General features: G+C 21.1%; 6 protein-coding genes across 6 annotated transcripts; 3 read left to right on the top strand and 3 right to left on the bottom strand.

Annotated features, from left to right (window-relative positions):
- Window positions 1-529: 529 nt before the first annotated feature.
- Window positions 530-1,024, top strand: PY17X_0906400 (40S ribosomal protein S21, putative; the record flags this gene model as incomplete). The annotated part of the gene is made up of 2 exons (XM_022955908.1): window positions 530-643; window positions 890-1,024. 2 exons carry the CDS (start codon window positions 530-532, stop codon window positions 1,022-1,024), a joined length of 249 nt encoding a protein of 82 aa, XP_022812124.1.
- Window positions 1,025-1,572: 548 nt separating this feature from the next.
- On the bottom strand, window positions 1,573-2,212 carry PY17X_0906300 (mitochondrial large subunit ribosomal protein, putative; the record flags this gene model as incomplete). Its single annotated transcript, XM_022955907.1, has 3 exons — window positions 1,573-1,695; window positions 1,817-1,918; window positions 2,072-2,212. The coding sequence occupies 3 exons, from the start codon at window positions 2,210-2,212 to the stop codon at window positions 1,573-1,575; spliced, it is 366 nt and encodes a 121-aa protein (XP_022812123.1).
- A 483-nt stretch (window positions 2,213-2,695) lies between these two features.
- PY17X_0906200 (conserved Plasmodium protein, unknown function) lies at window positions 2,696-3,687 on the bottom strand (the record flags this gene model as incomplete). Its single annotated transcript, XM_022955906.1, has 2 exons — window positions 2,696-2,839; window positions 2,938-3,687. 2 exons carry the CDS (start codon window positions 3,685-3,687, stop codon window positions 2,696-2,698), a joined length of 894 nt encoding a protein of 297 aa, XP_022812122.1.
- A 764-nt stretch (window positions 3,688-4,451) lies between these two features.
- On the bottom strand, window positions 4,452-4,936 carry PY17X_0906100 (60S ribosomal protein L41, putative; the record flags this gene model as incomplete). Its single annotated transcript, XM_022955905.1, has 2 exons — window positions 4,452-4,517; window positions 4,883-4,936. 2 exons carry the CDS (start codon window positions 4,934-4,936, stop codon window positions 4,452-4,454), a joined length of 120 nt encoding a protein of 39 aa, XP_022812121.1.
- Window positions 4,937-6,835: 1,899 nt separating this feature from the next.
- On the top strand, window positions 6,836-10,276 carry PY17X_0906000 (uncharacterized protein; the record flags this gene model as incomplete). Its single annotated transcript, XM_725794.2, has 1 exon — window positions 6,836-10,276. The coding sequence occupies one exon, from the start codon at window positions 6,836-6,838 to the stop codon at window positions 10,274-10,276; it is 3,441 nt and encodes a 1,146-aa protein (XP_730887.2).
- Window positions 10,277-11,364: 1,088 nt separating this feature from the next.
- PY17X_0905900 (SUMO-activating enzyme subunit 1, putative) lies at window positions 11,365-12,474 on the top strand (the record flags this gene model as incomplete). Its single annotated transcript, XM_725793.2, has 1 exon — window positions 11,365-12,474. The coding sequence occupies one exon, from the start codon at window positions 11,365-11,367 to the stop codon at window positions 12,472-12,474; it is 1,110 nt and encodes a 369-aa protein (XP_730886.2).
- Between the last annotated feature and the right edge of the window lie 941 nt (window positions 12,475-13,415).

Here is a 13,415-nt window from a genome sequence, read left to right as displayed (position 1 = left end):
TTTTATTTGGCGTGAATATTTTACCAAGTTACCATTTTATTGTGCTAAGTATATACTTAATTCTCTATATGCTGCATCATATATATTTCTTAAAATTATTCCAGGTTTTTTTTTGCCAAATTAATACATATATATATATATATACTATTTTTTTCATATACACAACGGGAATTGTATTTTTATTCAAAACTTGCAAAAAGAGGAAATAATAATAATAAAATGCATATATAGGATTTTAAAATTATTAACCAATAATAATAAAAAAAATACGAGGATATATTTCATAAAAAAAAATATAGAAAATTTTATTTTCAATATATTAAGTAAAAAAAAAAATAGCAATAATTAAAAATTTAAATATTGAATAAAAAGTTTTTTATTTACAAAAACTCTTAAAATTAACAAAATAATTTTTTTTAGCTTTTTTATAAAAAAAAAAAAAAAAAAAAACATATTTTCTACTATTTCTTATAATTTTGATTAGCATTATTTTTCCATTTTTCATTATACAAATATAAAACTTAACAAAATGTTTAACGATCAAAAAGTATTAGTAGATATTTATATTCCAAGAAAGTGCTCAGCCACTTCTCGATTAATCCCAGCAAAAGAACATGGAGCAGTTCAAATAAATGTTGGAATGGTAAGAAATACATAAAAATATATATGAATAAAAAAAAAAAATTGTTTGTGAGTTTTATAAACATATATAATGATAATACATGTTAGTTTTTATGTATCACAAATTGAATGATGTGCAAATATGATATGATGTTTTAGTAGAATTTCATTTATAGTCTCTAAAAATAGAAATAAATATACATGTACATATATTTAAAGTTAATTACATATTTATATATGGATGAACTTATTTTCCTTGCTTGTTCAGGTTGATAAAAACGGAGTATATACTGGAGAAAATGAAACATTTGCAATTTCTGGTTATGTAAGACAAAGAGGAGAATCTGATGCATGTTTAAACAGATTATTACATGAGAAAAAAATGTTATCCTTTTCAAATTAAATGAAAAAAAAAAAGTTAACGAAATAAGCATAAAAAAAAAAAGAAATAATAAATGGAATATTTTTAAACAAGACCTTTTGGAGATTATTGTTTTCACACATTATGATTTATATATGCAACTATACTATTATTACATGTTAATAACATTGTTGTTATTTATACTTTTTTAAATTTATTATTTTTTTTTTAACGACACTATTTCTCATTTTATTACGTAATGTATTTTCATCGGTAAAACTTGCTCTCCAAATTTTGCGATTAAATTTATTAAAAATTACAAAAATAATAAATTTTCCAAAAATTATGACCAGTCAGGTGATTTGATATAAATAATAAAAAGTGAGAAATTATTAATTTCCATATCTTAGAATTGGTCATATTTCTTTCTTTTTCAAATAAATGGTATAAAAGTAAGCTTATTAAATAAGTTAATATGTAACAAAAAAAAAGTTTATATTTAAAAAAAAATATTAAATTGTCAAAGTATAATATAGAATGTAAAATGAAAATTAAAAAAAATATTTTTATATTTGCTTAATATGTTCGTTTCAAAAGCCTATATGTTGTAACCACTGTTTTATTTTAATAGTATGTAATCCTTTGACTTCTATATATCCTATGTGCTCTCTAACTGGTGCTTCACATATATTCCTTAAATGGTCTTTAAATACCTTATAATAAATAATATATATATGTATATAATATTGGCGTACAACAGCTAGCTAAACATGAATGTGGTAAATACATATGATCGAATGTGTGTGTATAATTTACATAGTATAGTTAAGCTACCTTTATATCTCCGTAAATGTGGCGAACAACAGTCGTTACTATTGTGCCATGCCTTCTTATCTTAGTATACACTGGCAAGTTTCCAGAGGTAGTTCTACTCACCTAATACAGTGTTTTGAGAATTCAAATAAATGGGGGAAAAATGGGGGAAAAATGGGGGAAATTGATTTTTTTCTGTACATGCAATGTAAACTAGCTAAAAATCTAGTATTGAGGCATAAATGATCTGACTTGGTCATAAATAAAATGACTTACCTTGAATGGAAAATTATAAGACGTTTCATTTTTTTTTTGAAATTTTGATTGAAGAACACCTCTTTTATTTACGAAAAAAAAACTTTTAAAGTTTAGGCTTTTTGAAATATCAAAGTATTTGTAAAATATATTCCCACTCATTATACTTGTATGTGCATGAATTTGGCAAACAAAAAGGAAGGGAAAATTGGAAAGAAAAAAAAAGGAAAAAATAAAAAGGAAAAAATAAAAAGTGGAATAAAGCAAATTAACAAATAGAGCACATATGTAAATATATATAAGTAGAAATATACGGAAACATATAATATATTTTTATACTTTTAATTCATATTTAATTTAAAAATTAAAAAAAAAAAAAAAATTTTCAGTGAGCATGTACTCTTCATATATGATTATTAATCTAGGAATATTCATTATCATTGAAAAAGATGAAAATAAAAAAATAATAGAAATATAATAATTACACTAATACAAATTTTTTTATAGAAAAAAATAATGAACACATTAACAATAATTTAAAATAATTATCTAAATTCGATGTTTTATATGTAGAGATATAAAAATAGAGTATGTCCATTAGTTATGTATAAAGATAGAGAGTCTTTATGTGCACATTAATTTTTTTCATTTTAAAGATGAAACAGCCTTTTGGCTAATACTTATTATGTTCATTATTTTATTAAGATCGCTTTTTATAGTTGAAAAGTCGTTTCGAAGATTTATGATTTCTTCTGAATTGTTCATGTGTATTTCATTAATATATTTTATCTAAACAAATAAGGTTATAAAAAAAGAGTAAAACTCATTATATATTCTATATAATAAAATTTTTTTTTTTTTTTTTTTTTTTTTTTTTGAAAAATTACCAATTTCCCATGTTTCTTAAGGAGGCTTAAAGGGGACTCATCAGTTTTGTCCGTTGTTGTATTATAATTTATTGTTTCAATTGAATTATTTTGACTATCAATCTGATGTATATTATTATTTACTATATTATGTTTATTTTTAATAAAATTTTTATGAATTTCATTTTTTTTATTAGTTTTTGATTTGTTAAGATTGGAAATATTTTCAAGAGAACTTTTAGTGTTTGTATTATTATTACTACTCTTGTCATTTAATGATGTATTTAATTCATCAGAATGTTTATTTTTTATTAACACATTTTTTTCTTTTTTTTTGTTATTCTTTATTTCATTTGTAATATTTTGATCGCTATCATTTATACTTTTTTTTTTTTGCATGGATGTTAGTTTGGTAAATACTACAGTATTTTCTGCATTTTCCTTATTCTTTGTATTTTCTTTATTTTTCATAGAAAATTTTTTTAATTCTTCATTTTGCATATCTTTTGTTATTACACCATTTTCGATACATGAAATATTTTCATCCTTATTATTAAATTGGACAATGTTATTTAATTTTGAATCATTTATTATGGTTCCTTCTAAGTTAGTATTTTTAATTTTAGTTTTTAATAAACTATTTTTTTTTATTTGAATCGAATTTTTTTTAAAACGAAATCGATTTTTATAGATTGTATCACTTGATTCGTCAGATAAATTTTCCTTTACTTTTATTTCGTTATCAATATTTTCAAATTCGTTGTTTTTCATTTTGTGTGTAAAAAAGAGAAATGGCAAAAATTAGGAAACACACAAAAGGAAACACACAAAAAACTGTTTAAAATAAAAAGAGTGCGAAATTATTTTACATTCTATTCACAAATATACCAGAATTGAAATTTCAAATACAACTTATTTTTATAATTAAAAATGTTTGAGATTTATAATATATGTGTGCATATAATTTTGCCAATAGATTCAAATAATTTATTTATTAACCAGCTTAGTACCTCTTATTATAATACATAAAAATAAAAAATAAAAAATATATATATATATTATATATATATATATATATACACATATGAGACATACAAAATGAATGTGGTATAATAAGTATGAAAAACGTTTATACGTTAATTATTTGCGATATTTATTACTTAAAGTTTGTCTATATTTTTTTTTCCCATTAATACTTATTTTTATTACTCACTATTTCTTAATGTTTATTTCAAAATGCAAACAAAGATAAGATATAGTAAATATATGCAGTATGTATTATATTAGTATTCCATGTGTTCAAAATGTAAAAATATTACAAAAGTAATATATAAAAAAAAAAAAAAAAAAACTTATATATAACATTTAGTAAAATATAATGCATTTTTTTTTTTTTTTTTTTTTTTTAATTTTGCATTTTTTTTCACACATATAATATTAAACATGTACATATTTATTTAGGGCATGTCAGTATGACATTTTCCTTTGAATTCATCAACAGCAAAATTAGAAATAATCCTAAACTTCAATTTAACTTATCTTGATCTTTGTCTCATTTTTCTTCTCTTTTTTTGTAAACGTCGGGTTCTCTTTTTTTTCCACTAAAAGGGGGTTAAATAGAATAAGTTAGAAATGTATGCATGTATGTATATATGTATATATGCATATACGTATGCATGTATGTATATGCACAATATTTTAAAAAAATGTGGAAAAGCTTAACAGCTGTGTAGCTATAGAACTAGCCAAACTGTTAGTCATATATATTTGGTAACAAAAAAAAAAATAAATAAAAAAATAAATAAAAAAGGTATGAACACAAAAAAAACTGGGGGATAGGAAATGGTAAATAAATTGTGAGTAAAATATTGAAGATATAATAAGAATGTTTTGAAAAAAATATAGTTAAATATAATAAAGAAATTAGAGATACATATAAGTATATATTTTAATTTTATTTATTTACCTTCCATCGCATTTTAGCCCTAGATTTCTTATATCTGCTTGCGCCATGTGCCATTTTATAATAAACCCTTTTTTTATATGTTAATTTGTTTAATTACAATATTTGTTCTTTTAAAATGTATATTATATATTTAAAAACAATGAAAATGAATTCTGTAAATTTTTTAAATTATATATTTTTTAATTCTGTGGAATTCATGAAAAAAAAATAATATATAATTATTTTTTATTTTTAATTATTTAATGTATTAATTATAAATTTAAATGTGGTGTATTCATTTTATTTTATTATACATTCCCTGAGTGCATATATATACATACATATATATACATATATTTATACTACATATATTTATAATATATATATATATATTTATTTATTTATTTAAAGTTTCCCAAATATAGCTATTATAGTGGGTATATATATATTCCGTTTAAAAAAGCAGATTTGTTATTGGTTATTTTGGCAATATGTATATAGAGTGAATTTGAGAAGAAAAAAAAAATAATAAAAAAAAGTCGGCACAACTTTTTAAAGTGATTAAGGGGAATTTATAAAATTTGTAGATCACAAAAAAGTAGCATAGCAAAAATAATAGCAAAAATAATAGCAAAAATAACATAACAGAAATATTATTTTTTTTTTAATATTATGTAGTGAAAAAAGTAAAGATTTTTAAAAAAATATAATTTAAAGAATTTAAAACTTATTTAACGAAATTAAAACTTATTTAGCGAAATTAAAACTTATTTAGCGAAATTAAAACATATTTAACGAAATTATAATATCTTCATAAATTAACATATAGAATTGACCTTTTTGTTGTTTTAATTTATTCCATTTATTTCATTTATTTAAAATATGATTTATTCTATCTAAAAAAAATATTTGGTTATTTATATAAGCATGAAATATATTTTGAATAACAAAATATGAAAATAGTATAACAATTAAATATGTGAATATGCATATGTTCGATATAAGAGTGTGCAATTTTAAATTTGAAATAACTAATTATTGAACTTAAAAAGAAGGGGTTAAACATTTTTTATTTAAATAATAGGAAATACACATGTATATAGGAAATTGAATTTATATTGTACAACCGATTAAGGTCTCTTAAAGGTTTTGGTTTTATTATTATGTTTTTATAATGGATTACACAACATTTTTATTTTTAAAAAATTATTTTTTTTTAATCATATTTATACTAGCCATTGAATGGTAATATATCTTATTATAGCTAGTAAAAACATGTACGGTTAAGGTTAAAATAAAAATGTGTATATTTTCTTCACATCATATAGGCATAAATATATTAACAGTTCATAATATAATCTAATTTGAAATAAAAAAAAAAAAAAAAAATATGTACATATCACGCGAATTGTGGTATTACATACAATACAGCTTTGTCTTCTGTAAATAAATAATACGATTTAAAGATTTTTCATAATTTTCATAATTTTCATAATTTTCAGAATTTTTTGAATTTCGTTTAATTTTTTATTATAAATGTAAAAGATAGAATATTATATGAATTTTTTTTTGTATTTTTAGTTATTCGCTATTTTGTTTTTTTTTCTTCGTCTTTTTTTAATTTCCGGTGTTTTGCACTAAATACCGTATTATGAGGAGAAAAATAAAAATACCTGCATGGTCATGTAAAATATGAATATAAAATAAATTTTGTTTAATTTATAAAAGACTATTATTTTTGTATAGTAATGGTATTGCTCCAGAAATTAATTCAAAATTTATTGAGATAGTGTGGTTAGCGATTTATAATTACACCTTTTTATGGATACATATATTCTGTTTTCGCTATTTAGACAAGGTTTTTTTTTTAGTATCGGGGTAATATACATATTGTATTGAGAATAAATAAAAATACACAAATAAAAGGTGAAACATAAACTGAAATATAAAGAAATTCGTGAGTATATAATAAACATGAATGAATTGAAAGAAGACAGAAAAGAAACAAGGGGGGAAATCGAGGATAACCAAATGAATAAAATAAAAAATATGCTCATCGATTTAGATGTTTTGATAGATATATCAAAAATAGTTTTATACAAAAATGAAGATTTTGATTTGAATCTTATAAATAATGTAAATAATAAATTTGTTGAAAGAATATGCAATTTGTTGGTGAATAAAAAACGAAATATAATTCCCGAAGATGAATTAATAAATTTTATTTTTTTAATAATAAATGAAAGAGATAGTCAAAAAAATGAAATAAATTTTGAAAAAAATATAGAAGACTGGAAAAATTTCAAAGATATTGATGATGAATATCCTATAAAAAATGAAATAGAACAACTTATTAAAAAAATTAATAAATTTTATTTTTATTTTAAGGAATTTATTTTTAAGGATAAATTTATATTTAAAAAATCGAATGAAGAGATAGGCAAAAAAAATGATAACAACTATTTTGATGGCGATTTAAGGGGGGAATTATATAATATAGATGAAAGTGTAGATGAAAATATGGATGAAAATGTAGATGAAAATATGGATGAAAAATATGGCTTGAACATATCAGAAAGATTTAGTAACAATTTGAGTGAAGATAGTGATGAATGGACTTTTTCAAATGATGAGAATAAAAATTATAAAAATAATGTTAAAGACATATTTAATAACTCTAAAAAAAATCAAGAAAAAAAAAAAAAAAAAAAAATATTCCAAAATGATAATATATTAAGTAATGAAAACAATTTTGAAATGGATAGATACATAAAAAATTATAAATCAGTCGAAAAAAATGATTTATATAATAATACATATTTGAACACATCAAATATATATGAGAAAAATAAAAATTATTATTCTACTACTATAAATTTTGATGATACACCTAATGAATATTATGACGAAACAGTAGAAAAAGGGATTCCAAATAAAAGCGACAAAAATATTGCCATTCACAAATTTACGAACGAGCATATCGAATATGATGATAATGAAATAGATAGTGAAAATACACATTATTCTGTGAAAAGATATGGTAAAACTATTGGGAAGGAGGAAAAAAGACAAAATGAACAGATTAATAAGACAATAAATATGAGAGATATAAAACGAAGTATTAGTATGCCAAATAGGGAAATAAAATGTATTAAAAAAAATATAGGGGAAAAATATACAAAATGTGAAAAATTAAATATTGAAGATTCAGAAAATGAATTTAATTATTATGATAATACTATGATCTCATTATCTGATTCTTTTTTTACATTTTCCAAAGGAAAAAAAAATAACAATATATTAAAAAAAAATAACAATATATTAAAAAAAAATAAAAATATATTAAAAAAAAGGTTAAATAATAAAACATATACCTTAACTTTAAATATACCTTCTACAAGAAATAATTTAAAATTTGTTCATAAAAATGGAAAAAGTTGGATAAATGAAGATAGTGAAGAAAAGAGAATAAAAGTACCGACTGATGTCTTTTTGGGACATTCCGGTGACATTTTTAATGCACCTGATAATATTATTGACTTTTATAAAATAAAAAATAAATTTAATCATAATAATGAGTATAAAGAAACATTTGAAAAAAATTATGAAATACAAAATGATCTGTCTATACTGAAAAATAGTAAAAGTGAAAGGAATAATTCTGTTAATTATAACCAATTTGAAATAAGTAATAATTTTAATGGAGATAGAAGAATTATGAACAAGTCAGGTAATATTGGTCAAAATGAAAAAAAACATTTCAAAATTTCAAATTATAATACTAATGTAGAGAATCAATTTTCGACAGAAGATGATCATAACGTTTTAGAGGTAATAAAAAATAGTTATAATAAATTTTTCAATGTAAAAAATATGAGAAACAAAAAAAAAGAAGAAAGGGAAGATATTGAAAGAAATGAGGATAAAAATATGACTTGTTCATATGATAAATTTACAGAAAATAGTTTTTATGAACATTTTTATGACCATGTTAATAAAAATATGACATATGAAGAATGTGATAATAATAATTCATATATTAAAAAAAATGATGAATCAGAATATGAAAATACTGTAACTAAGGAGTACAAAAGAGAGAGTGAAACATATTATACAACGGAGAACGAAATGTTAAATAATTACTTTGATAATAAAGAGGAGATAAACACTATTTTTTTTGATAAAGATGATAAACAAGAAATGAAAGATGATATAGGGCAAAACCAAAATATATACAAATTTGATGATAATATTGATTATTATAAAAATATTATGAATAAAATGGATAGTGAAAATAACGATGATATATTTAAAAGGAAAAATGAAACCGCTTTTAATAAAACGAGTTTTATTTTGTTAAAAAACAAAAAGGAAAAAGATACAAGATTGGAAAAATGGCTAAATAAAATAAATTCCAGAGAAAATGAAAGAAAGAAAAGAGTTGAAGAAAAACAAAAACAATCAAATAAAAAAGAATTAGTAAATTGTACATTTCATCCAATTCTAAATCAAAATTCAATAAAAAAAACAAAAATAAAAATAAAAAATAAAATTAATATATATGATCCAGGTATTTCGGATATAGAACATAAAGACAATATACAACATTGTAATAATGGTATAAATAAAAGTTCTCGATTTTATAATTTAAAACAATTAAATAGTATAGAGAAAAATAAAAATATATCCATAAATACAGATAATATAATTTACCAAGATGAAAAATATATGAATTTTGTAAATCATAAGTCAAAACAAAATAGGTATAACATTGATAAATGTGTGCAAGAACAAAAAAAAAAAATAGACATAAAAAATAATAATAAACGTTCAGAAAATTATAATAACAAAATAAACAAACATGCGATTAACCGAAATGAATTATTATATTTGAAAGCTATGAAAGGAAAAGAAAAATTCGAAAAAAGAAAAATAGAATTTGAAAAGGAAAAAGAAGAAGCATTTAAAAAAGAACATAATTTTCATCCAATTATAAATGAAAATGTTAAATTATTTTTATCTGAACATCCACGAGGATATAATAAAACTGTGAATAGAATAAAAAAAGGGGTTGAAGATCAAAAAAGAGTACGTGATTTTTTAAATTATAGAAACCCTTATAATTCAATAAAAGAAAATGATGAAAAAAAATCTACAATGGGAAAAAAAACAACTCGTATTTCACCATTTAGTTTTGATCAAGGGTTTTATAAAGTTAAGATAAAACCTATTTATTTTAAAACCCAAATAAAAATATCTGAAAATAAAATTGCATCGTTATCTATCTGTGAAGATGAAGATCCTCTATATATTGTTGACATTTTTTGTAAAGTTCATGCAATAAAAGATGAGGATAAAAAAGTGTTATATGAGTATATACTTGATGAATTAAGCAAAGCATCTCTCAATGATTAGTATAATTTTGTTTTTTTCGTTGTTTTTCATTTCAAATTTATCAATTGTAGTGCAACTTTGTCTGTTTTTAAACAAAATTAGTAATAATCTTAAAAATGTGTATATTTCAGAGTAGACACATGCATCTATATCCATGTCGGTTATTCGTTTTTCTCTATTTTTATTCGCTAATTATATTGCTATTATATGATCTTATTAAGTGTCCCCTTCGCATTGAAGCGTATTTTTATTAAGTAAAAAATTAACAAATTAAAAAATTAACGAATTAAAAATAATTTCTATATGTACTAGGTATATCATATATTTTTGACCTTACGCTATGATGCTATATATACTCCTTTATTTTGTTTTAAACGCTTATTATGATTTTTGTAAAATATTATTTTTAATTTTTTGCTATTACAATGAGGCTCACAACATAGCATATTTTTTTATTCAAAAATTGACACATAAAGGGCTTACATTTTTATAATTAAAATGAGTTAGTAGTAGTGGTATTATATGGGGATAGTTATGTAGAAAGTATATCGAACAATATTAAATATGTGAAAAGGAAGCAAAAAAAATAAAATAATAAAAAAATAAAATAAAAAAAAAATAAAATAAAAAAATAAGTATGAAAATATATATGTATACATATATAAGGTAAATATAAGTATGAAAATATAAAAAAATATTTTTTTCTCTTTGATACCTAACTTATGCGCAGCTTAAATATGTGTGCAAATATATATGCATAGGTAATAATATATAATTTTTTATTGCCGTACAATTATTATATGATTTAAAATAGCTATAACATTTTTCGCTTGTTAATATAACTAGCCAATATATTTTTTTTCAAGCTAGTTTTCCTTGTTTATAATATTGTGAAATTTGAGGTCGAGGAATTACCACATTTATATTATAAAATTTTGTGGGAAATAATTTGCTTATTTGAATGTATGAATATATAGAGAATATTATTAAAAGTGTTTATATTGTTTATCTTCACAATAATTGTCACATAACTTTTTGTATATATATGTATTTACCTGACCTGTACATGCAATATAAGCATATATTTCTTAACAAAGTTATGTAATATAATGGAAAATTCGGGAGAGTATGAAAAGGAAAAGATTTATGATCGTCAGTTGAGATTGTGGGGAGTTAAAGCTCAAAATCGAATGCTAAAATCAAATGTTTTGATTGTTGGGTTAAGTGGTATAAATATTGAGATATGTAAAAATTTAATTTTAAGCGGAATTAATATAACGATTATTGATGATAATGTTATAAATGATGAAATGATAGAAAGCATTTTTTTTTTGAGTGAAGAAGATATAAATAAGCATTTATGTTTACCAATTTTTAGAGAACTAAAAAGTATAAATCAATTAATAAATATTAAAGGATATATTGGACGTATAGATATTTCAAATGACTGTATAGTTATTGATAACGAATATATATATAAAAAAAATGAAGAAATAAATTGTGAGGAAAAAAATGATGATGAGGTAGTAGCTATTGAAGTAAAGGAAAAAAGTTTTAGTATAGAGGAGTACATTTCTAATTATACATGTGTGTGCATTTCATGCGAAGATTATCCATTATATGAATTAATTAAAATAAATGAATTGTGCCATAAAAATAATATTGGTTTTTTTTCCCCAATGTGCAATGGTAAATTTGCTTTTTTATTTTCCGATTTTGGTAAGCATGTTATTGAAGAATTATATTATAAAAAAAAAAATCAAAATAATAACGAAAAGAATAACGAAAAGAATAACGAGATTAATTTGAAGAATGAGGAAAAAAAGAAGGAAAATGAAAGTATTGAAATAGAATATTGTAAATTATCCCATTTTTTTAATGTACCTTTTGAAAATTTTGATAAAAAAACAAATAAAATAATTTTCCATATTTTTGCATTAATACAATTTGAAAAATACAAAAAACTTGGAAAAAATGATAAAGAAATAGATCATGAAGAATTTCATAATTTTTGTAGAAAATACACATTTCTTAAAAATGATTGGATAACGGAAATTGCAAAAATGTACAAAGTTTCCTTTTCTCCATCTTGTTCAATTATGGGAGGTGTTACATCCCAAGAAATTCGAAAGTTTGTTTCAAAACAACATGAGTCAATACCTAATTTTTGTGTTTTTGATATGAACCAAAATGTAGTATGTACATCCATGATTTCGTAATGAAGTTTCTCTTGATTGAGAATTATGACAATATAAACCTTAAGTATATAAACAGCTAAATGTGAGAATTTTGCACACATTGTGAAATAAAAAAAATTTCCGAGATAAAAAAACATGTCCTATTCAGGAAAAAAAAAATAGCTAGCGTTTGTTATTACAGCTATATTGCTTATATAGTATAATTGATATGTGAAAAAAAAAAAAAAAAATAGGAATACATAATTAAAATATTATAGCTATTACTTATGAACATAAATGTAACACATATAGAGAATTATACACATGTGATATATAAATATATGACCTTTGAATTGACCCTAAATATATGTGGCATTTATATATTTTGATGGGTAATGGTCTTATTACTTTTGTTGTAAAAACAGATTATTATTGATACATTTATTTTCCCCCTTTAAATTAATATTACATAACAGGCTTTCAATGATGTATATACATATATTTGTGTATTATTTATGCTATTTATATTTTTATACTATTTACGCTATTCGCATTTTTATACTATTTATGCTATTCACATAACCAATGTTATTTTTTTATGACCATACATAATTTTTTTAGTAAATAATTTTTTTTTTGAACAATTTGAATTGTCTTAATAAATGAAAAAATATTAGTAGTTAATTTTTTAAAATAATAAAAAAGGCGCATATAAATAAAATAATATATGCATGGGTAATTTTACGATATTGCAAAAATACCCTCTTTTCATTATGATATAATTTTATGTTATATTCCAAGTTTTTAAAAAAAGCTATTTTAAGAAAAAAAATTTAAAGGAAAAAAATTTAAAGAAAAAAAAATACGTTAAAAGATATTATTTATAAAACCTATTGTTATCGGTTTACTGTACCAAACCATTGAACATGTATAGGTTTTTTTTTTTTTTTTTTTTTTTTTTTTTTTTTTTTTTAAATAAAAAT

This window comes from Plasmodium yoelii, assembly GCF_900002385.2.
Source record: "Plasmodium yoelii strain 17X genome assembly, chromosome: 9".
NCBI lineage: Eukaryota > Apicomplexa > Aconoidasida > Haemosporida > Plasmodiidae > Plasmodium > Plasmodium yoelii.
This window is presented reverse-complemented; position numbering and strand designations above follow the sequence as displayed.